At 56.2% G+C, this 24360-nt stretch overlaps 1 protein-coding gene across 1 annotated transcript; it reads right to left on the reverse strand.

Annotated features, from left to right (window-relative positions):
* Positions 1-14115: 14115 nt before the first annotated feature.
* Positions 14116-24120, reverse strand: RASD2 (RASD family member 2). The gene is made up of 3 exons (XM_038550727.1): positions 23885-24120; positions 18781-19174; positions 14116-15502 (listed from the first exon to the last, which is right to left on the reverse strand). The coding sequence occupies exons 2-3, from the start codon at positions 19049-19051 to the stop codon at positions 14973-14975; spliced, it is 801 nt and encodes a 266-aa protein (XP_038406655.1). The 5' UTR covers positions 19052-19174; positions 23885-24120; the 3' UTR covers positions 14116-14972.
* Positions 24121-24360: the final 240 nt, after the last annotated feature.

The raw sequence follows: 24360 nt of genomic DNA on the forward strand, positions 1-24360 counted from the left end.
CTACCTGGAATCTGCCCCCTTCCGCTTGCTAGCTTGTCCGTACCCTACAGGTCTCGGCTGGCGTGGGAAGCCTTCCCAAACCACTAAGTCTGTGCCTCATGGCCCTACCCAACAGGTGCATTTTTGTGATAAGTGGATACATGTCCCCCCACGAGTCAGTGAGCACCACAGGCATCATCCCTGGCTGTGTGCAAGGTGCAGGCTCATCGCAGGAGCTGAAGTGCTGGTGTGCAGTGGGAGAATGAGCAGAGGGTGGTCCAGACTGGGCAAATTTTCATCTCCATCTCCTTCCCCCATCCTTGGATTGCACTCTGACCTCAGGAGCTCCCAGGGACTCAGGACTCAGGCTGAATAAACCTTCCAGGGGCAAAAGCTTCTAGATTTCTATTGGTTCCTAACTTTGGCTGAGCATTCACATTATCTGTAGACTTTTCAAAAAAAAGTTGACGCCTGAGTCACACTCTCAGATTCCAGTGTAGATGTGGGGTGCACAGGACATCAGGAGACCTGCCCCCCCAGCCAAGCCTCAGAACCACTGCCCTGGCTAGAGGGGAGACCAGGAGGAGCCTAGAGACTGTCTCACTGTGGAGGACTGTGGGGCTGGAAATAATAGGAGGAAACCCAGGGGCTCTAATGTGCTAGACGCTGCTGTACCAACTTTCCTTAATTAACTCATGTAATCCTCCAAAGAGTCTGATGAGCAGGATGGTCCATTTCATAGATGGGAACACTGAGGCTGGAGCTACAAAGTAACTTGTGCACAGTTTCCTAGCCACTAGCTGGCAGAAGCAGGATGGTTGAACCCGGGGTAGTCTGGCCCAGCGTCCATCCAAGGCTGGGCCATCCCCCCCTACCCTGGCCAGTGAGTGTTGAGAGATACCCACTGATTTCCCATCCTTGGGTTGGGGGCGCTGATGTGAGTGGGGCTGCTGCACATGTGACATCTCCGTCCCTTGCCAAAGGGATATGCCTTGACCATGGAGCCCAAGTTAGGCAGGCACAGCTGACCCATCCCGGGCTGGGCTTCTCCAGCCCTGAAAAACTCCTCCTGGTGATAGGACCCACACAGCCTTAGGAAGACACACGTCGCTATGGAAACCACGGGACTCTGCAGCCATACCACTGGCTTCGAGGAAACCTTTTCATGGCTCCGCTTGAGGCTCTGCTGTGAGGTGGCCAGGGGAGCTCTGGCTAATTGAGCCCCCCTCCCTTCGGCCAGGATGTCAGGTAAACTCTCGAGTGCGCAGCAGCCTGGGACAGGCCCTCCTCCCCACCACGCACACAGCGCTGTTTCCAGCCCTCCCGTGGGAAGGTGCGTTGGTGGGGGAGGTCTGCAGGTGATTGATGTGTGGGGTTGAGTCTTTAATTAAAGCAGGCATCATGTGCCAGTCAGAAGAAAAGAAAGTTCAACTTGAAGCTGAGGTCATTATCCTGAGCATCATTTCAAGAGTTCTTTCCCATGAGAGGGTGAGTGTGACCTCGTCTGATATCTGAACCCAAATCCTTCTGAAGTGTCCCTCATCTGTCCCTGAGCCCAGCACCTGACAGCATGGGGTCAGTGTGCAGACCCAGCCGCTGCACCGCACGCTGACAGTCAACACCGTGTGCTGGCCCTTAATGAGCATCAGACCTGTGGTCCTCAGCCCTGGCGCCCGGGAGAATCCTCTGGGCCATTGTCTTAAATCATCCACGTCTGAGTCTCACCCTGGTCCAGTTATAAGAAGTTTATGAGCGTGGCACCCAGGGCCAGGCTACTTGGTAAAGTGCAGCCAGGGCTGGGTGCAGGTCCAGCCTCCTCTTCCTACAGTTGGGGATGCTGAGGCTCCAAGAGGTGAAGGGATCTGCCCGTACCTCCCAGTAGACAGGAGCCTGAGGCCGAGGCCAGGGCAGTGCACTTACTGCTCCAAAGGTGGATGTGGGGTAAGGAGCTGGCTCTGAAAAGGGAAGTAGGTGACACCGGGGATGGGGGGTTGGGGGGGTGGGGGCCAGAGCCAGGGAGGAAGGGAGAGCTCTGAGAGAAGATACCATTGTCCTATCCCAGCCAGGAACTGGGGGTGCAGTGTGCGGGAGCCAAATCTCAGCCTCAGCCTACCTTAAAAAAAAAAAAAAAAAAAAACGTGCAAGAGCATAAGTTCTTTGTAGTAAAGGTGTAGTCACCTGGGAGCTTGTTAGAAAGAATCTCAGGGCCATTCCAGACCTACTGACTCAGAGTCTGCATTTTAACAAGATCCCCTGGCGATTCATGTGCATGTTCAAATTTGGGAAGCCCTGTATGGAAGCTCTGATGCTGGAGTCCTGGTTATATGACCTGGGAAAGTTCCAAAATGTCTCCATCTGCTCTAGGAAGGTACCCGAGCCTCCAAATGTTGAAGCCAGAAGGACCAGAGATGGGCAGCGGATGGGCCAGGTGCACACAGCGGAAGTGGCAGAGTGGCTTAAAGCAAGGGCAAGGCTTCCAGTCCAGCGTGTTTCCCTCCACTGTGTTCCCTCCTGGCAGGGAGCGTGGGGGCGGGGTGGGGGCGAGGGGTGCTGCAGACACTCCAAGAGTCCTCCACATTCTTCTTTCTATATTTTGTTCTGGCAGATTCTTTGCTAGAAATCACATCACCCATCTGTAAAACCCCGGGGTTTGGTTCTAGTCCCATGTCTTCGTGATCTAATAAAATAACAAAAGATATCAAAACAAAAACTGGTGCCAAGAAGACAAGTCATTTGAACTGGAGGAAAAAGAATGATGTGTCTACCTTCCTCCTCTTCCTCCTCCTCACTTGTTCCCGGCAGAGTCTTGCGTGTGCCTGTGTGTGCCGTGCCTGTACGTGTGTGTGCTGTCTGCATGCATGTGCGCGAGTGTGCTTTGCAGGCATGCATGTGGTGTGTGCATATGTATATGTGCATGAGGGTGTCTCCGTGTGTGCGCATTGGGCATGCATGTGCGTGCAAGCATTTGAATGTCTGTGTGGGTGTGCATAACTGCACATGCGTGTGTGTTCCTATGCATGTATGGGTTGTACATGTGTGGTGATAGCTGTGTACGTGCCTGTGAGCCCCATGTACGATATGAATGTGTGCTCATGTGTGTGTACAAGCATCTGTGTGAGCAAGCATGCTTGCGCACCTGCGTGCATGCCATGCCTGTGCTGCATGCGCCTTGGGATGTGCCTGTGTGCGAATGTGCGTTCCTATGTCCATGACCAAACGCATATGCCTGCATGTGCATTATCTGTGCATGGGTGTGCTTGTGTATGTCTGTGTGCACATGTGTGTGTCAGGTACTATGGAACATTACGTGACTTGAAGGCTATGTTCAGTAGGAGGGACGGGGATTGGAAAGGCCTCAGAAGCCCCTGACAGCCAAGGGGTTAGCAAGCAGCTGGGTCTCAGCTCAGGTAACCCCAAGGCCGTGGCTTGTAGTTGTTGATATTTTTGATGAGTCAAAAATGTCAGTGTGGAACTTAGCTAGTGAACACGCCTAGCCGGCCACCCAGTGACAGACACGATTGCTTTCAGGAAAAGGACCTCAAAAGAATGCCAGTTGCTAGAGCTCCTCAGAAGAGAGATGAAGACATCTGCAACATTATCTGGGCTTTTAGTCTGCAGAGGGAAGCGGGGAGTGGATTAGGGTGGAGAGAGGGATTTGGCCCTGGCTTAGATCCGGGCTCCTAACGAGCCCACCATATGCTGCTGTCAGCGACCTCCAGGGAAAGTGATTCCCCGAAGTCCTCGGGTGGGGGGAGGGGGAGCGCCTCGGGCGAGGCTGGAAGCGCGCTGCGAAGTCTGCAGAACCTGCTTTGGTTTGTTTGTTTGTTTTTTATAAATTTATTTTTTATTGGTGTTCAATTTGCCAACATATAGAATAACACCCAGTGCTCATCCCATCAAGTGCCCCCCTCAGTGCCCGTCAGCCAGTCACCCCCACCCCCGCCCACCTCCTCTTCCAACACCTCTAGTTTGTTTTCCAGAGTTAGGAGTCTCATGTTCTGTCTCCCTCCCTGATATTTCCCACTCATTTTTTCTCCTTTCCCCTTTATTCCTTTTCACTATTTTTTATATTCCCCAAATGAATGAGACCATATAATGTTTGTCCTTCTCCAACTGACTTATTTCACTCAGCATAATACCCTCCAGTTCCATCCACGTCAAAGCAAATGGGGGGTATTTGTCGTTTTTAATGGCTGAGGAATATTCCACAGGTCACTAACCGGCTGAGACCGCAGCTTCCATCTCAGCTCTGCTCCTGTTTGGCGGGGGATGGCCTGTGGCGGGAGGGGGGGGGGCGCCTGCGGTGGGATTCTTAGAGCTCTGGTCTTCTGCTGCCTCATGCATGTCAAGAACCCTGGGAGGGGAGGGGGGTGCTGGGGAGGAGTCAGACTGATAAATGCATGGAAATGATTAGTGATAATATGTTAATAGCTCATCTATATTGAGAGCTGACAATATGGCAGACGTGAAGCTGAGAGCTTTTATATTAAGTCTAATTATCCTTATATTAAGTAGAATAACATGATTTTCCACCTCCAGGAAATTCTTCCTTGGCAAAATTCTACAAATCCTTCAGAGGCGGCTACAAGTGCTGCCTCCTCTGAGGAGCGATGAGCTCCCTGAGCGGTACCGCCTGCCCCCACCGCCCCCCGCCCCCAGCCTCCCTAAGGTGCCCTGAGGACCTCGGCTGTCCCTCCCCGGTCCCAGCACAGCTCGGGGCTCAGAGAGAGCTCCGGTTTGTGGCGTGGACATTAAATGTCACATGGGCTTCTTCCTTTCCGCTGTCCCTGGGGACCCTGCTCCCCACCCCCTGGACGGCAGCCCGCTCTTTCGCATTTGGGATGAAAATGGTGCAGGCTTTTCCACTTGGGGTTTAATTTCTTGCGAAAACACTGGAGAGCTGAGATGGGTCTCTGGGGGCCCGGCCTCCGTCCCCAGCGGGCAGCACACCAGGATTCCAGTTGCCCCAGAAGGCAGGCTTCCTTTTGGCCCAGTTTGGCCCAGGGGGGCTCGCACCACCCCCTCCCCGCCCGCCCTCCTTGGCTGTCCAGAACCTCGTCTCTGCCCTGGGATCCCAGCCCCTCCTGCTATCCTTCCCTTCTGGATCTTTCTCAATGGCCTTTGGGTACATCCTGGGAAATGATGATGACACCCGCAACAGTGCCCCTGGAGCACCGAGCTCCCCCATTTTTGTAACCATGCTTCCCTTCCACTTTACAGCCACGATCATTCAGAAGGAAGGAGGAAAAGGTGCCCTTGCAGGGTGCGCATCATGCTCTCCTGCACCGCTCGCACCCTGCTCAGGTGGGCTTCCTCCAGCAACCCCCCAACGCTCGCTGGCCCCTTTCTTGGCAGCTCTTGGCGGCTGGGCTCACCTGTGCCTTCTCAAACCTTCCTGTTCCCTTGGCGTCCACAGCCCCACACTCTAGTTTTCTGCTCTGCTCTCCTTTCTTTGGTTCTCTGTCCTCTCCTAACTTCACTGTTCCTCTGGGTCCTCTTCTTCCTGCTTGGTCTGTCCCATTGATGGTCTCCCCACCCCCATGGTGGCGACAGGAGCTCAGATCTAGGGAGGCCAGCTCCCCCCTCTCCCCGCTTCAGACCCTCAAATCCAGGCTCCTGCTGGGCAGTTGCCCTTGAAGGATCATGGGGGCCTCAGACTCCACACTCTCAAGCTCAATTCGTCTTCCCCTCTTGCTTCCCCCCAACACACAGCCTGCCAACCTGCGCCCTTTCCTCCTGGAGCCCCATCTTGGTGACTGGCACCACCAGTCACCCAGCTGCCCAAATGCCAACACCGACTCTCCACCAGGGCAACACCCCACAGCTGCTGGATCCCAGGTCCACCCTCCCCCCACCATCCCACGGCGTGTCCCCAGAGAGGCTCTTCCATGCCGACAGCTCCCACCTGGACAACTGTGGCCACCTCTTACCTGCTTCCCTTGCCTCCTTTCTTGCTCCTCAACCCTACCCTACAGCCAGGGCGGGCTTCCAAAGGGGTAGTTGATCATGTCTCTCTCACTCATTTACCTGCTCCTGATGTATTTATTGAAGACCTACTGTGTGCTGGGTACTGTGCTATGCTGGACGTGTGCCTTAGTCCTGTGCAGTTCACACTCCAGGGGAAGAGACATACAGCAGCCACACATTATAGAGTCAAGTGATAATAAGCTTATCTGGAAAGATAAAGCAGGGAAGAGGATGGAAAAGGACTGACTGAGAGAATCTTAAGTAGAGAGACCAGGAGAAGCTTCTTTGAAGAGGTGATATTTGTGAATGGAGTGGCCAAGGGAGTAGTGGAGTCTGTAGAGGAAGCACTGTTCAAGGTAGAGATAATGGCCAGTGCAAAGGCCCCATGACAGCTGAGTATTTAGTGGGCTTTTGCTCTCTATGCTCCACCTACATTGAGCTCTAGTCCCTTGTACACTCTGCTTAAAAACCTACTCCCTCATTCTCTTTGTTAGCTTTTAATTTGTTAGATTCCACCCCAGGATCATCTCCCCCAGAGAGGTCAGTGCAGATCCTCACCCCAGCTGGATTAGGGGCACCTCCTCTGAGCTTCCACAGCCCCCATCGGAGCATGTGACTGACTACATCACAATTGTTGTTTGTTGTCTGTTCTTTGTGGAGCAGGGACTGTATCTGATTCATATCTGTGCCTCGAGACCTGGACAGTGAAGACAGTCGAGTAAATGTTTTAAGTTCGTATCGCTGCCTAACCAACCACTCCGAAGTCAGTGGCATGAAACAAATGCTTTATTCTGTTCTCAGATCCTGGGATCAGGAATTTGGACAGAGCACAGTGGGAACGACTTATCTCTGTTCCATCACGTCCAGAAGATTCGAACGGCTGGGGCTGGAGCCACCTGGAGTCTCCTGCACTCACGTGTCTGGCTTCCAGGCCAGGCTCAGCCAGGACTGTGCCAGGAGCACTCTTACCCCCTTGTGCTCCGATGATCTGTCCTGAGAAGTGCATACCCTGGGTGGCTGCGGGCTCTTCAGCCCTGGGGGTCCCAAAATGAACACATGGAACACCAACAGCCTCCCCACGTGGATCGTGGACAGGGCTCCTTACAGCACAGAGGTTGCTCCTGAGAACAAGACAGCGTTCCAGGAAAACCAGTGGAGTACATGGCCTTTCCTGAGCTGGCCTTAGAAGTCACACGGCACTGGCCCACCCCAGCACACTCTGTTGGTCAAAACAGTCAGAAATCCATCCAGATCAAAGTGGGGGGACATGGACCCCACCTTTTGGGGGCAGGGGGTGTCATGAATTTAAGCCACGTCTTAAAACCCTACAGTGAACACATGTCGACGTTTGCACCCAGTGCTTTCAAGAACTCCTTGTCTCAGTGGTCCCCACTGAGATTCAGGGTTGAGGAAACAAGAGGTGTAGAGAAGCGGCGTGTCCAAGGTTGGGTCCCGGGAGGCACACAGCCAGAGCCACTGTTGCAGGGCAGGAGCCCCATGGGGAGCGCGTGCCCACCCCAGTGGGCTCGGCTGAGAGTCTCCTGGCACGGACGTCGTTGCAGCTGGCACTTATTACACGCCAGGCAGCTTTCTAAGCATTCCACAAGTATTAATTTGTTAACTCATTATGATCCAGTGAGATGGTGGTGATGATTACCTCTCCTACAAAAGAGGAAACTGAGTCACAGAGAAGCCAGGTGTAGTAGAGTAAGCCGCGCTCACCAGCCTTCACGCCTTCCCTGCGCTAGAACATGTGCTCAAGCTCTTTGTCGTGTGGCTCCCCTGGGGTGGTCAGGGTGCATTTCCCTACCCTGTGGATCGGGGGCTGACTGTGTAGGAGGTGCTTTGGCCATTGAAACAGGATGGAAGTGACAGTGTGTCAGTCTTGGGCTGAGGGTGTCTCATGCTCCCACCTACCCCCTTGTGCTCCGATGATCTGTCCTGAGAAGTGCATACCCTGGGTGGCTGCGGGCTCTTCAGCCCTGGGGGTCCCAAAATGAACACATGGAACAGACTGAAACGCAGCCTGAAGCCAGGGAAGGGTGGAGGTGGCAACTGCCTCTGGGGCAGAATTTATTTTATTTGTTTGTTTGTTTATTTAAATATTTCATGTATTTATTCATGAGAGACAGAGAGAGAGAGGCAGAGACACAGGCAGAGGGAGAAGAAGCAGGCTCCATGCAGGGAGCCCGACGTGGGACTAAATCCCGGGTCTCCAGGATCACACCCTGGGCTAAAGGCAGGCGCTAAACTGCTGAGCCACTCAGGCTGTGGGGCAGAATTTAGAGAGCTGCCCAAACACTCAGGAATCAAGCGTAAATATTTTCATGTAAAAAATTTAAAAATAAATAGTAATGTGAAAAATCTGCTGCTATAGACTGAATATTTGTGCGCCCCCCAAATTCATATGTTGAAACCTCACTCCCAGTGTGAAGGTATTTGGAGAGGATGGGGGTGGGCTTTGGGAAGTGATGAGATCACGAGGGTGGAAACTACATGAGTGGGGTTAATGCCCTTATACAAAAGACTCCAGGAGCACCTGGGTGGTTCAGTGGTTGAGCATTAACCTTTGGCTCAGGGAGTGATCCCAGGGTCCTGGGATCGAGTCCCTCATCGGGCTCCCCACGGGGAGCCTGCTTCTCCCTCTGCCTGTGTTTCTGCCTCTCTCTGTGTGTCTCTCATGAATAAGTAAATAAAATCTTTATAAATAAATAAATAAAATAAGAAGACTCCAGAGAGCTTCCTCGTCCCTTCCACCATGTGAGCCCACGGTGAGAAGACTGCCATCTTTGAACCAGGAAGCAGGCTTCACTGGATCCAGAATCTGCCGGCGCCTTGATCTTGGGCTTCTGGGCCTCTAGAACCGTAAGAAATAAATTTCTATCTTTATAAGTCAGTTTATGTTGCAGTATGGGTCTATCCTTAATACTCAATTTATGGTATTTTTGTTATAGCAGCCTGAATGGACTGAGATATCCCCAATGAACAAAATACCAACATTTCAAGTAAGGACGGATGGGTATGGAGGCCCAGCCTGGCCCTGGGCAGTGTTCTTTTCCTAGGTGAGGCTGGAGTTCCTCCCTGAGTCCAATCTCCAGCTTCCCTCCTGCCCAGCAGGTGGTCCTGGCCCGCTCCCCTATATTTCTGCCGAGACCCTAGCACCCTAGCAAGACTGGTCTCAGGTTCCAAAGCCAGGTGCCAAACCAAAGGCAAAAGTTTCAACATGTATGGCCAAGACCCAGCTTCTTGACTCTCAGGCTTCTCACCTATGTCAAAGATAGGAAAGAGTCGGTCGTTGAGAGGATGTTTTGGGAAAGAGGCTTTTCTAAGAGCGCTATGTAGCATGCTGTGGGAGTCCCTGCCCCTATTTTAAGCCTAGAGTGCTTGATGCATGTCCCTTTAGCTGAGGGCTCTGTGGACCACTGTTTGTCCTCTGCCTGATAAATCTAATGGGTGATAGACTATCTGAGTTAGAGGCCAGAGATCCTCACTGAACTCAGATCAGCTTATACTCTTAAAGTTGATGGGGGCCAAGGATGTGAGTTTCATATGGACCAGATGTGGGAAAACCTCGAGAGAAAGCTGTCAGATGCCTGAAACCCCATCCAACAGAGCCCTCTGGAGGGGCAAGAGGCCGCAGCACAGGAAACCGACAGGTTTTAGAACATTCTTAGAGGCTGCAGAAGGACCTAGCAGGCAACCCACATGAAAATGCACAGAACTGCGTCAGGTTGGGTGCAGGTGAGCCGTTGCCAGGGATGGTGGGATTGTGTCGGGAAAATCCACAGAATTATGCCTGCAGTTCTAATGTCATTGTTAAACATCTCCCATGCTCTGAGCATGACACTGTCTTCCTGAGACACCACAGTATCAGGCCAGTTAGAACTTTCCTGTGCCTCTGATCTTCTTCCCCCCCCCAGACCCACCTCCCAAGGATGGAGGACAGCAGAAAGAGAAACTGAAATTAGCTAAAAGGGGAGCCAGAGAGCAAGAAAAGGACAACCTGCCCATCCTGCTCTTTCTCAATTTCTATCTTTTTGTGTGAGCAGACCACAGCTGGGGGGAGGGGGTGGAAGAGAGAGTGTCTTTCCTTTGCCTAAAGCCTGAAGTGTCCATCCATCATCATGATGTGGGCCAAAGGGATGTTTAACTGAGGCTGCACCTGCCACCTGAAGTACCTTGGTATAGATGAGAAAAATCACGGGACAGTCCAAGTTTTTATCAAGGGACGGGGGTGGGGTGGAAATAAAGCCCAGATCCTCCTTAAGGAAGCAGTGGGAGGTCAAGCTGCTTTTTGAGCAAAGTCAGGTTGCACAAGGTGCCCTTGAAGCCTTGGACCCACAAGTGAGGGTGCCGGGAGGAGGGGACCGTTAGTTGGCCAGCCAGAATGCCCTCTCCTGTTTCTCCAGGCGGAGGTGCCACTGGGCCCGGGGCCACCTGGCAAGGAACTGCGTTTCCTGGTGCTTCTCACTGGGGAGCCTGGCCAGGGGAAGTGTGGGGAGAGATGTGTCCAGACTCTGAGAGCAGCAGGTAGGCATCCCTGCAGTCTCTTCCCCTAACCCGCTGGCTGAACGTGAATGTGGTGGCGGCTTTGATCTTGCAGATGGTGACAGGGTCCTAGAGGTGGGACAGCCTGGCCTGAAACCTGGATGCCTGAATGACTGGGGGGGCAGAGCCTGGCCCCCACTGCCCACAGCTGGCCTAGCACACTCATCTCAGAAGTTCCCAGGAAACAGAAGTCAAGTTCTGTTACAGTGGCCAGGCCTTTTGTAATGAGCTGTAGAGCATCTACCTCCCTATGAACGACATGTTCAAAGTCCCTGAACTGCGGTCAGATGGCACCCCTCAGCCTGCCTGCCTTTCCCTCCAGCAGCCCCTCAGCCAACTCCGTTATGAAAACTCTGGGGAGATAACGTGCTTTGCAAAGAGATGTGGATTCTAGCTCAGCTCTGCCACTTACAGCTGTGCAACCTTGGGCAAGTGGCTTCACCTCTCTGAGCCTTGGTTCCCTCGTATGTAAAGTACAAAGGGACTCATAATCCTCGCATGCAGCTTTGCCACCAGGATCCAACGAGAGGCTGCAGGTGTCAGGCCCAGCACGGTGCTCAGTGCACAGTAGGTCTTCAGCAAAGGCCAGCCCTCCCTCCCTTCCTGTACTCCCAGCCGCCTTTGCTGCTGAGCCCCAGCTGGCCTCCGATCAGCCCCACCAAGCCGTGACCCAGCCTGAAGTTTTTCTTTTGAGTAAGTGACAGGTTCAGGGAGGCGGAACAGAATAAGCACTTGGAGTTCGCAGTGCAGAATTCTCTGAAATCCGATTCCCAGTGTTCCCGTCCTCGGGTCGGACTGAGCCCGCCGGCCCGCGCTTGTCTCTGGATGGTCTTGCTGGGGGCGAATTTTCCTACAATCCTATTCTACCCTCTGTCCCAGGGCTAAGCAGAGGTCTGTGGGGCAAGTCTCCCCCTCTGCCGCAGCCAGCCCGGTGCTCACTAACCCGCGCCCAGGGCGAGCCCAGGGGATGCAGGGAGCCGGGGCTGGGCCCCGACCGGAGCAAGCGTGTTCTGTTTAGCAACGAGCGGAATGTGGCAGGTTATGTAATAGGAATCTTAATTCCCTCTTGCAGGGAACATAGGGTTGCAAGGGGCTGTTGGTGTGTTGTCTGGTCCCACTGTTCTGTCCCCACCTCCCGTTTAGAGATGAAGAAGCTGAAGTCTGGGAAAGACATGACTTATTCACAGACCCGGTGGAGGGAGGGAGTGGCAGAGGGGGCCCAGGCTTGACCCACAGGGGAAGGCTTGCTTTGGTGAGCCCAGCTGCAGCCCTGTTAGCCCTTCTTAGGGTACAGCGCTGGCCTGTAATGCAGGAGGCCCTGTTGGGCTCGGTGTCTCACATTTACAAAGACCAGGACTGGGAAAGGGTCAGTGATCTGCCTCCCACGCTTAGCCTCTCTACCTAGTGTCGGTAAAGGATAGGAGGGGAGCTGGGCTCCCTCGGAGGCAGAGGGGGGAGCTCTCCTCCTGCTCCCCCACACCCCAGGCCCACCTGGGCTTGCTTCCACCACAGGTAGGCTCACCTTGCTTTGTGAATGTCTGCACAGCGCTCTCTCCGAGTTGCGAGCCCCCTCACCTCCATGCTTCGTGGCATTTGCTGATTGATCAAAAGCACAGACCATCAATGCAAAATCCTTTCCTCACCCACATGAAGCTGAGGTGGCCTCCGGCTGGGAATCCCCTCTCTGCCACAGCACCAGCTATGCCATCCTGGAGAAGGTAGGGACCACAGGGTGACCGTGAGGAGCAGGTTTCTCATGGACTTGAAGACGGGAGGGTGGCACGAGACTTGAAATGTAAAGCTCACAGCAGGTGTGAGGCTGGTCCCCTCCTCTCCCCTCTACCCAGGGAGAGCTATGGTCTAGGGTTATAGATTCAGAGTGGCAGACATAAGACCTTGTCCTTCTATCTCCACCTGTCCCCACCCACATCCTGCCTCATTTCACAAGAGGGCTCACTCCGCTTGCCCCGTGTTTATTAAATACTGTCCAGAAGTTGTACATCAGATCAACCATACAGACCTGGGCTCTGTCCTGACCTTGAGGTCCAACCATCCAACTGAGGCTGCCCACTACTGACAGATGGGGTAAGACAGCTCTTTCTTGAGGGTGTTTAGTAGCATCCCTGGCCTCTATCCAGGATGCTAGCAGTACTTCCCACCGAAGTCTTGGGGATTCAAAAATGTTTCCAGACAATGCCAAACATTCCTGGAGCAAAATCAATGGTCTACAGGAGCCACACTGAACTCAGACATATAGTGGCCCCAAAGGGCTGATGGTCTATGGGGTGGCAGGGATGGGGGGATCTCTTCTCTGACCCTGCTACCCCTCCAAAGGAACACTGACAACTCGGCACACACCGCCCAGAAGGCCCAGAAGGGCAAGGCCAAGAGGCACAAGGCACAACCTCCTGTTGGGGGTGCCCCTGCCCCACATATTTAAACCTGAGGACTGACTCGGTGCTGCTACTGTGGCAAGGGCACCAGGCAGATACAATCTAAGGAGGGCAAGGCCAGCTCTGGTTGGAGGAAGAAGCATCCCTCCTTTTGAAAATACAGAAAATTCACACGGTCAAGGACACAGCTTAGAAACAAACCCACTTTAATTGGTAGCGTACACAGAGATCTGGGGCAGCGGGGACATCACGGGGTGGGACCAGGCCACACACCTGTCCTGGCCATGATACCCGTCTGCTGAGAGGGTTCAGGCTGGGGCCAAACGAGGGCTCAGAAGCGGGGTCAGAGTTGCTGCCTGGAGCAGCAAGTGCCAGGGTAGAGGTACAGAGTTTGCGGCATGGGAGTTGGGGTATGTGTGTATCTTTGTGTTCACCTGTACACGGACATACCCTGGAGTGACATACACAGAAGTTACAGGCGTCCCCAAGGACTGAGCTAGAGAGAGGGTCAGGGGAAAATACCTCCAGTTTCTGAAGGCGCCCCCCCCCCCACCTCCCTGGGGGGCTGAGGAAGCTTCACACTAAGCCCTGCTTCTGCCACTCACAGCTTGCTGTGTGTGGGCTGGAGCCAGTGAGAGTTACTCACCCTCTCTGGGCCTTGGAAAGATTCACCAGATGATCACTAAGATTCCTCGTAGCCTTAAATCTCAGTATTTTAAAGGAGATTAGGATACAAAATGTATGTGTTAAGGGCTTCTGACAAGACCTTTGGTCTACAGGTGCCACACCTGGTATGCAGCTGTCTAGAGCCAGGTACGAGGAAGGGACCCGCAAGGAGCCTTCCCACCTACCTCTCCGGGCTCAGCTCCCTCCTGCATCTCCCCCCCAACAGCGGTGAGCCCACAGGGCAGTGGGGCGGGGAGGCAGGGGTGGGCACAGGCCATGCGGGTGAGGGAACAGGCCAAGGGAACAAGCCCAGGCTGGGGAAAGGCCTGGCCTGGGGGGAATAAAGTGCACTGCTCACCCTCTTTGTTTCCTAGCACACAGTGGACCCAGCACCCGACAGATGCTCAATTAATGCTTGAGGAACGAGCACAGTAGAAGACGGCCTTGCAGTTCTAGGCAGAGCTCTGCCCTGAACCGGGTGGGGTGGGCTGGGCTGCGGCCTGCCACGCCCCGACCCCCGGGGTCTCAGCCGCCTCCTCTGTGACACGGGGTGGGGTGGGGGGATATGGGGGTGGGGTGGGGCCCGGGCGCAGCAGCCCCTGCCCGCCCCGTCTGCGCGAGTGTAAACTGTGAAGCTCAGAACCGAGGGCAGTGTCCAGCTGCAGGGAGGCCGGGTCGGCCGGGGGCGGGGGCGGGGGCTGCCCCCACAGAGGCAGCGGGTCTAGCCGGGCCGGGGCCTGGCCCAAGAGGCGGGGAGGCTTTACAGTACAAGGATTTCCGTTCCTACAGCTACTGCACGACGTGAGGACAGCGGGACGCAGGACAGCAGGAACTGCAAAGCACACCCGCGGACGCAGGCAGGAGGCGGAGGGAGGCGGTGCCGCGGCGGGCGCGGTCTGGGGCGTGGCCACGCCCCTCTCCCAACACCTGGCCGCGGGGGCTCGTCGTCAGGGACGCCGGGGGGACAGTGGGGGGACGGGGAGGGGGCGGGGGCTCGGGTCCCGCACAGTGGAGACCTCTCCCACCTGGCTCCGGGCTCGTCCCCCCTGACTGTTCCAGGATGCTCCGTCAAGGTAGGGAGTCTGGCCCCTCCGCCGACCCCAAGGACGGGCCAGCTCCGGCTCCGAGTCCAGACGTCTCCCAACCTTGTTTGCGGCCCCGCACGGAGGAGCTGAAAGCCGGGGGGGGGGGGGGGGGGACTCTGAAAAGCAGAATCAGGGGAAGTGGCGAGAAGGCGGCAGAACCTACAGAGGTCAGAGGCTGGGGTCCCCCAGTCTGGCGCCAGGGCCCTTCGCACGGCCGTCGGGGTGTCGGGGTGTCGGGGTCTCGTTAGGCAGGGTGGGGGAGGACGCGGGCAGCGGGCATCTGGGGCCGCCTCGCGAACGCACTGCCCATGCCCCACCCCCGCGTCCCTCCTGCTCACTGGATGGTGCATTTGTCCCGCTCGCGGGCCTGGCCCTCCCGAAGGACCTTGGCTTTGATGTACTTGAGGTCACTGTTGACACTCGGGCGGCGGGCAAAGGGTGACACCATGCCATAGGCACCCATGTCCTTGACCCGCCGCATGCAGAAGGGCCTGGGGTGGAAGGCGTCGCCGTACTGCACGGAGATCTTGCGGTGCAGGGCCGGGCTCATCTCGTGGGGCAGCTTGGCCATGCTGAAGAGCCCGTAGAACATCTCGTCCACGTTGGTGTTCTTCTTGGCCGACACCTCGAAGTAGGCGCAGTTCTCGTCCCCGGACACCAGCAGCTCGGCCTCGGTACTGGGCACCTGGCGGCACAGCTCGCTGTGGTCGTTCTTGTTGCCACAGATGACCATGGGCAGCTCGGCCGCCTCCTTGGTCTTGTTCTTCAGACAGGACTTCACCTCCAGGATCTGCTTCTGGAGGCGCTTGACCTCATCGAAGGACTCCCGGTTATCCAGGCTGAACACCAGGATGAAGACATCACCTGTGGAGAGAGAGACCCCAGGCAGTGAGGCCACGGGGGTTCCTGACCAGCCCCTCTCAGTCACTGACTCAACCCTTCCCACAAGCCTGTGGGGCAGTCACTGCTCTCCCCATTTTCCAGGGCAGGATGCTGAGACCCAGAGGGTTAAAGCCCTTGCTCAAGGTCATGTTGCTAATGTGTGGCTCAGCCTGGCTCAGACACAGTTAATTCCCCCGACATTTCCCTGCAGAGCTGGAGATGGAGTGAGTGGCTTGCGAATTTGTGTAGACTATGTTAGAATAATAATAATAAATATGATTTTCATGACTGTAGGGGTCTTGCCCGACTTGTTCCATGCACATCACCCAGGCCTGGAATCGTAGGAACTCAGAGTGCTGGCACCTGGCTGGCCTAAGGTTTATATCTGGCCCCTGCCACTTGCTGGCCGCGCAGCCTGGGGCAGGTCAGGCCACCTCTCTAAACCTTAGTTTTCCCCATCTGCCCCATGTGGATGAAATAGAGCTTCTTTACCAGATAATGAATGGGAAGTGACACATGCTCAGAGGTATTGAGAGCCAGGGTGGGACATATGCCTCATGCCGACTTTCCTCCCAGACTCCTCCCCAAACCTCTGCTTCCTGGTATAGGTGAGCAAAAAGAGGCTCAGGAAGGGTGAACAACCTGTCCAAGACCACACAGCGTGAGCATGGCTAGGCCAGGATGTTGACCTGCTACTGTTCTTGCCCAGCCAGTGCCTGGCATACGCAGGTGCTCTCTGCTTCTTGAATAAATCAGGGATGAGTAAGTGAGTGCTAGCCTCCAAGACTCCCTGCTTCAACTCACTGCGTCACTCAAGGCAGGTCTTTGGGTATGAAACAGGCCATGTAGGGGTCACAGGGGGTGGCGGGGCGAGCGAGTGGGCAGTGCCTGCATCTCTGGATGTTAGCACAGGGGTTACAAGCTCATGCTCAAACTTTGGCTTCAACTCGTTAAGAACCTGTGGGGAGATGTCAAAAATCCCTGTTTCCCAGATAAGGAAACTGAAGCTCAGTGGTGTCGGTGACTGGCCTGCATTCTGGAGAGGAGAATCCAACAAGTCTAGCTTCTGGCAGCATGGCTGCCTCCTCTCTGGGGACCCCCGGGGCACACCATTTGTCCCCCCATAACAGCACATGCCATAATCAGAACCATGCTCCAGCCAATGGTATGCCCTTCACCATGTGCTCTGGGGCAGAAGGAGAGAGACAGTGTCACCTTGACCTCATCTCCCAGCACCCAGCACACAGTGGGTGTCCATAAAGCTGGGTGAAAGTGCGGGATGAGATGGGAAGAATAGAGGTGGGGGCCACTGAGAGAAGCACTTGCAAGGTGGCCCCTGCCTGGCAATTGTGTCTATCTGGGCTGCCAACCTGCCAACCCCCTGTCCCATTAGGCTAATCCCGGGCCCCTGAGGACTCGGCGGCCTTGACATATTCAAATGCAAGATCGCGATGCCAAGCTTCAGAGACAGCCTGGCTGGCAGCTGGAAAGAGTGCTGGCAGCAGAATTAATGGCTTTCAGAATTTCCTGCGCACCAGCACCAGGTTGGAAAATGAGGCACTGGCTAGGGAGTGAAAAGAAGCAAGCACGCAGCAGACAGATGTGCTCCGAATCGTAAGTGCACGTTCAAAAGAGATGGACAAAAGCCCTCCCTGTTACAAAGATGATTCAAATATAAAGGTCAGTGTGTTCGTGGGGGGTCCGGAAATGTCCCCACCGGACCGATAGAGCAGCCGCCTCCAGGGAGGGGATGGGAGCCTGCAGTTGGGGACACACGTCAAGGGGGCATCTTTAGCCTTATCCGTGTTTACAGGAGGGTGTGTTTGCATATCGTTGGTATCATTAAAAATTAATTTTGGAAATATGCACACGGTCCTCCTCCACACCTCCGTCCCTCCCTCACTCTGATGTTAGCCTTATTTTTTTTAAAGATTTTATTTATTTACTTGAGAAAGAGTATACATGAGAGAGAGAGAACCCTCCAGCAGTGGAGAGGGTCAGTGGGAGAGAGAGAAGCAGGCTCCCCATCGAGCAGTGAACCCGATGCAGGACTCAATCTCAGAACCCTGAGACGTGACCTGAGCTGAAGGCAGCCACTTAACCCACTGAGCCACCCAGGTGCCCCTGATATTAGCCTGTTTTATATTGGGGGGCACCCAGTCCCCTCCCCAAGGCAAGGAGAGCTGACATCCCTGCAACACCCACCATGTTCCGGGAGGGTCCCCACAGCCACACAGGGTGGGGGGAAGGGGTGAAGCAAGCTGATGTGTGCTGTGCAGCTGGGGAGACTGAGACTCAGAGCTCCGGTCATACATTGGAACCCCCAAGTGGTGGAGTCAGGACTGGGGCCCAGGTCAACCGAGGGCTCCTTCCATTCACACGCTGCCTCTACAAAATATGGGGCCGGGGGTGTGATCTGGGTCGGATGGTCAGCAAGGACAGCCTACAAGAAGAAGCCACCTGCCCCAGGGGCTCCAGAAGGGGGCATGGCCAGATTGTGGAGGCGGGAGTGCACACGGTGTAGGCTGCTTGGTGCAAGTGCATCTCCATCTGGGAGGTTATTTTAGTGATGGAAACGGGGGTACTTGCTCATTCCTCCCCATCATCACTGACCAGCAGTGGGAGAAGTGCGGCTCAGGAAAGGACTGCATAGCCCGGAGCAGGCACTCTAGACGCTGGGTTGACTTAAGACCAGGGTTTACTGAGCACTTACTATCCGTTCACCAAGCACTTCCGCTGTATTAACTCCTTTACTTTTCACAGTGATCTGGGGGGTGGGCGCTGATGTGATGCTCTCATAGGGAGGAAACTGAGCCACAGATAAAGTCACTTGCCCGGAGGTACAAAGCCAGGGAGCTGCTGGCCCAGGCAGACGGTTTCTGGCCTGCCCTCTCAGCCACCGCGCAAAGCTGCCTGAGTAAATGCAAATGATGGCCCAGTCCCACGTCTCCACCACCCCCTCCGAACCCTGGACCATCTGCCTTCCCTCCCCACCATTCCCAGCAGGGCCACGAGACTAGGGGACAGCTCAGCAGTGGAGGGTAAGAACCAGACAGCCAGGGACTCACTCCGACCTGAAAGGCAGCGCTGAGGTTCTCGATCCACAGCCAGACAGAACGGAATTCGGGGCCCGGCTCGGGCAGCAACCCTCTCTGACCCTCAAGGGTGCCAGGGGCCTCACTAAGAGTTTCCCTTCAGGCGGCAGACACGCACAGCGCCCTGCGGGCCATCCGGCGCCCACGCCCACCCCGGGCACCCACCTGTGAGGATGGAGAGCCTGCGCATGGCAGGGAACGGGTGGTTGCCGGACGTGTCCAGGATGTCCAGCTGGTACATGTCACCTCGGATGTTGTAGACCTTGCGGTGGAAGTCCTCGATGGTGGGCGTGTACTGGTCCTCGAAGCGGCCGTTGAGGAAGCGGGACACGATGGAGCTCTTGCCCACGCGCGAGGCGCCCAGCACCACCATGCGGTACGAGTTCTTGGCGGGCACGCTGAGCGTGCAGTTCCCGCTGGACACGGTCTTCATCATGGCTCGGGTCTGCGGCGCGGAGCGGGGCGCAGGCGTCAGGAGGCCCTGGACCCGGCCCTGCAGCCTCTTGCTGGCAGCCTTGGCCTCCTCTGCGTGGCTCCGGTCCAGGCGTGCGTTTTCGGCCTGTAAGATGGGCACGTTAGACTCGGGGGCTCTAGCAGGCCTCGAGCTCCGCCTGCCCCTTCATTCATGGCCTCTCCCGCCTCCTTCCTCCTCATCCACCCGCCACACATGTGCTCATCTGCCCTGGCGTCTGTTCACCCCTTGTCTGTTCTGGACCAGGACGGCCAGGGGGCTTCCTCCTCACTTCACCCTGGCTCCCCGCTGCTCCTGCGCGAGCAAGTCACTTATGTTCCCTGGGAGTCACTTGTCTCATCTATAAAAGGGGCTGTTGCATGTGGTGAGGTCGCAAAACGTTAACTCCTGCTAGAACCTGATCCCTCCCTGGTCCTCCGGTCCAGAGCAGGAGCACTCTGGCCTCCCCGGACTGTGACTGCAGGGCCTGACCTGGGGAAGGCGCTAGGCCTAGGGGTGCGGTGGCCTCTCAGCCCTTCCCAGAATCAGGGAAAAGGCCACATCCAGACCACATCCTCCCCACCCAGGGCCCCGTGATTTCACCCCCAGGCCCTGGGGGTTTGCTCACTTCCAGGAGAGCCAGAGGCCTGGACTAGGGGATGTGGGGCAGAGAAAGGACCCATGAACAACCCAAGTTCCTCAGAGCTCCAAGGGTTCATGGCTCTGGGGTATACCCCTCACTTTCCAGGGGGACTTCTTGGCCTTGTGCAAGAGACTGCAAAGGGTCCCGGCCCCAAAGCCCAAATGGAAATAAATAACCCCCAGGGCCCCAGCAGGCCCACCCCAAAGGCAGCCACAGCCCCGCCACCCTCCCTCCCTAGGTCAGCACCCAGCAGAATCCGCTGACAATCCCTGAGCCCACCGCTCCTTTGGAGCTCGGCTGAGATCTGCCTCCACTTCTTAGCTCGTGCTAGTCACTCTGCCAGAACACCCTCTTCTCTTTATGTTTCAGGGCCTGGCTCATATACCACCTCCTCTCTGAAGGCTTCTCTGGCTCCCTACCCCACCCCACCCCAGCAGGAATCCCTCCCCTCTCTAGAGAAGAGGAACTACAAATGGATACAGGCCTGCTGGAATATCGATTCCCCTCTGCCCTCAGCCTGCTGCCACACACAGTTGTGCAGGCTGGGCACTGCACAAGGAACCCAGCTAGGTGGGAAGGTGAGGGCTGTCTTGGTGGAGTTCATCTGCCCAGAGAAGGCACCTTTTTTCAATGTGCGCTGGGAGCTGTATGTGCCAGCTCCCACTGGTCCCCACCCCTGGCTGCTCCAGCTCGGGAGCCTGGAATGCCTCCTCCACTCACCTCAAGGCTCTCTCCAACATCAGAATGTTCTCTGTCTGCCATTATACCAAGAGACCAGAGGTGGAGAGACCTCCTGTGCGTGAGTCTCCTGGCATCCATCCTGTTCAGGGCATTCAGGCATCTGTGTCTGCCCGCCCTGCCCAACGGAGAGCCACTGTGCAGCACACCAGCTCTCAAAAATACCTTTTTAGAAAGCTTTTATTGGTAGCGTTTATCAACCTCCGTGGCACACACATTCCCCCCATGGCCAATTGCAAGCTACCAAGAGGATCTCAACGAAAGAATTGCCAACAGATGCACACAATAAGCCGCTCAGCACACTGCCGACCCTAAGCCTGGAGCCCTGGCAATCACCACTAACCAAGCCCCTGCCGTGTGCCGAGCACTGTGCTAAGTTTAGAACAATAAGGGGAGCTGACATTTACCTTGCAGCCAATATATGCCAGAGTGTTCTAAGCGCTGAACGTGTAACCCCTCACTCCAGCTCTCAGTAACCCCAGAAGGTAGGTGGTGTTACCCCAGTTTACAGGGGATGGTACAGAGGTAAATTAAGTTAACCACTCATGGTTACACAGCCAGGAACCAGCGAAGGAGAGATCTGAGCCCAGGCAGTCTGCCCCACGCAGGGGAGCCTCCTCGCCACCTCCCTGCGAGGAAGATATTATCTGCCCATTTCACAAATAAAGAACCTGATACTTAAAAGACTCCATGACCGGCCAGTGTTGTTAATAAAGGAGCCAGCACAGTGACTCTGAGACTAAGACCCCCACCTCCCCAGCTAATTCATGCCTGCAGCCATCTCTCAAGTTATCCAACAGGATTTCAATGCCAGGTACACCACAGATGCTCAATAAATGATCCACGAGTGAATGAAGCAAAAAGGTCTGCCTTTGGAGCTCACCAGAAGCTTCCTTCTGAGGTCCTGATCCCCAACCCCCCATCCCTGGCCTGGCTGACCCAGGTGCTGCCCTGAGTGTCTCTGTGCTCTGGACACACCTGTGGGTGCCCAGTGGGGAGAGCGCTGAAGGCTTCTCAGTCTCCTCTGGGGCTGGCAAGCCAGCCTGGGCCTTCAGGGGAGATGGATGGGGGGCAGCAGGGTTGACCCCACACCATGACAGCGCCACCCCCCCCCCAGCCCCTCTGCAGGGAGTTTGACTCTGCTATGATCACCTCTGTCTAGACAGAGAGGGAAGGAGGCCAGCAGCCCCCGGGGACCATGTTTGTCTCCATCAGCGCCTGCCCAGCTTCTAGCCCGGAGCTCCTGGTACAGACGTGCTAGGATCGGTGGCTGAACGGGTCTGAGGAAGTCAGAGAGAAGAGGCCGAGAGTCAGGGAGGAGACAGGGTGTCAGAAAAAGAGGCAAAGGGGGGCGGGGAGGTAGTGGCTTTCTTCCCCGAGAGAAGACTGTGAGTCTTCACATGGCCTGAGGCACGTGGGGCTGCGTGAGACACCCAGACACCTGGACGCCAGGTGACAGGGCTGCCTTGAGCCCCACCTGCTCCCGCATCTTCTTTCCCTCCCCTCCCCCAGAGGAGGCCCTGCGGGCAGCTGTGGGCATAGCCTCTCCCCTCCGCTGCCTGCTGTCCTCGGCCAGGCCGCCCCCAGGCTGCGCTGGGCAGACGGACATCAGAGTGCCAGGGGCCCTTCAAGCACTGAGCCCAACCCTAGAGGCTCAGACGGTGGTTGGGGGACACAGAACCACTGGCAGCACAGGAACCCACATGCGAATTCTGGGACTCTCAGCTGACCCCACCCTGGGGCCATTCTTAGGGCACCCGGGAGGCAGAAAGTCCCAGGGCGGCGAGAGAGTGGAGCCCCCTCGGGGGAACAGTAGCCGTAGCCACGGGAGCTCTCGTCATGCTGGGTGCTGTGTCCCACGATCCAATGACTGCACCACAGTCCAGTCAAGAGCAGCCCACCATCCATCCGCTGGACTGATGGGGACACTGGAGATCCGCGAGGCTGAGTCACTTGCCCCAGTTCACGCAGACGACCGGCCAGGCCAGGATTACAATTAGGCTGATTGGGCTCCAAAGCCTGGGCTCTCACCTCCATAAAAGCCTACCCTACCCCCTGGCCAAAAACAGTGCCTGACTCAGTGAAGCCTCAGCTGGTGTCAGGCAGAGGAATGACCCCTGAGGCCTATTACATTCTGGTTCCCTCTCCCGCCCCACAGGCAGCTGGGGGCAGGCACTCTGCCTGGGACTAACCCCCAAACCTTGCCCAGCCAACTCCCAGCCAAAGGCATTTTCCCCCTACTTCTCCCTTAAGCCCCTCGCCCAGGGCCTGCCTGGAAGATGGAGGGGATCAGATGGACATCAGGACAAGAGTCTGGACAGGTCCTTCTCCCTGTGAGTCCCCCAGGCTTGTTCCACTGCACCGGCACCCCACCCCCATCCCTCCCACACACCTCAAGCCTCTTCATCAGCACACATGCCAGCCTCTCTGGACACACACGTTATTCTCTGGGCAGCTCGGGATGGTAGAAAGCAGCCAGGCATTGGCTTCCAGAAGACCAGCCCTGCCTCTCACCAGCTCAGCGCCCTTGGGCAAATGGTCTTGCCCGGTGAGGCTGGTCATCTATCAAAGGGGTATCATAGAAACAAACCCGTGCGGTGGCCCGGATTGTTCAGTGAGAAGTCAAGAGGCTAATACAGCTCCTGGCACACAGCAAGAGAGTTCCTTTGAGGCACCCTGTCTTGGCATTCAAGGGGCTGCCTGGAATGGCCAGGTGGGGTGAGACTAGAGTGTGGGCAGAGGACCTGGGGGACCCCATCTTGTCACGGTGACGCCAGGATAAGCCTGAATCATAGGCTCCTGAGCTGGCTGTCCCTTCCCAGCCTGGCCTCCTATCTGCCATGAATTCTGAACATCCTTCATCACCCTCCCAGGGTAGGGGACAAAGGGAGAAGAGGTCAGAGAGAGCCCCTTGCAGGCCCTCGGGCCAGCTGAATACAGGAAACATTTCCAGGGAAAAGAAGTATCCAGGAAACTTATTCCCTGCACCAACCCCCACTCCTCAAAAAAAAAAAAAAGCTCAAGGAACACTGGACAGAAAGGTATTCCTTAATCTTCCCCCCTCCTTGAGCCTGTGTCCTAATATTTAAATGGCTTTTGCCCTAGGTCCCTTCAATGGAAAGCTCCTAGCAACACATCTAGCACATAGTAGCGGCTCAGTAAGTCTTTCCTACCTGGACTAAGTAAAGGGCCTAGCACTCAGCCTGACACATAGTAGGTGCTCACCTAATACCATTTTCTCCAGATATATAAAGTTGCCTATCAGTAGTAGGTGCTCGATCAGTTTAACTTTCATTTCACGTAAAGTCATGTAAACCTTTCGAGTCATGTAGAGCTTCCTCTGGCCTTCCCCCCACAAGCCTCAAACGTTTCTTCCTGGCTTCCCCCATTTCAGCCAGCTCCCCGGTTCCTGCTCTGTTGGGGTGTCTCTTTCCTACCTGAGAATGGCGGGCTGGGCCTCTGGCACAGCCTGGAGGGCTGCCTGGAAGCGCCTGGAGCCGCGGGGGACCGCTTGCCTGTCTGGTCACCACCGCCGCCGCCGCCGAGGCTTCCAGAGTCTCCAGCGGCTCCTCGGTCACTGCGCCGGGCTCCTCCTCTGCGCGGCTCCGGGCGCCGGGCTGGGCGCGGCCGGGCGAGTGGACGTGGGGAGCCGGTGCCCCATGGGTGGGTTCCGAGGGCTCGGCGGGGCCTGGGCGCCGGGCGGGCTCGGGCTCGCCGCCGCCGGCCCTGCCCTGCCCCGGCCCGGGGGACTCCTGCTGAGCCAGGTGCCCGGAGGCGCGGGGACGTCCGATCCCGGGGTCCCCGCCTCGGTCTCCGGGGCTGGGGGAGGGCGCTAGGGGCGACTCCGGGGCTCAACGAGGGTCCTTGGAGGTCCCGGCGGGTGCGCGCGAGTGTGCGCGTCCCGAGTGGGCGA

Source organism: Canis lupus, chromosome 10 (genome assembly GCF_011100685.1).
Source record: "Canis lupus familiaris isolate Mischka breed German Shepherd chromosome 10, alternate assembly UU_Cfam_GSD_1.0, whole genome shotgun sequence".
Classification (NCBI taxonomy): domain Eukaryota; kingdom Metazoa; phylum Chordata; class Mammalia; order Carnivora; family Canidae; genus Canis; species Canis lupus.

What these genes read in the sequence shown, in the direction of transcription:
- RASD2 (XM_038550727.1), bottom strand. Translation starts at nt 19,051, where the DNA reads ATGATGAAGACCGTGTCCAGCGGGAACTGCACGCTCAGCGTGCCCGCC. An exon ending in CAGGCTCTCCATCCTCACAG is followed by an intron (nt 15,503 to 18,780) that starts GTGGGTGCCCGG and finishes CTCTCTCCACAG; the next exon opens with GTGATGTCTTCATCCTGGTG.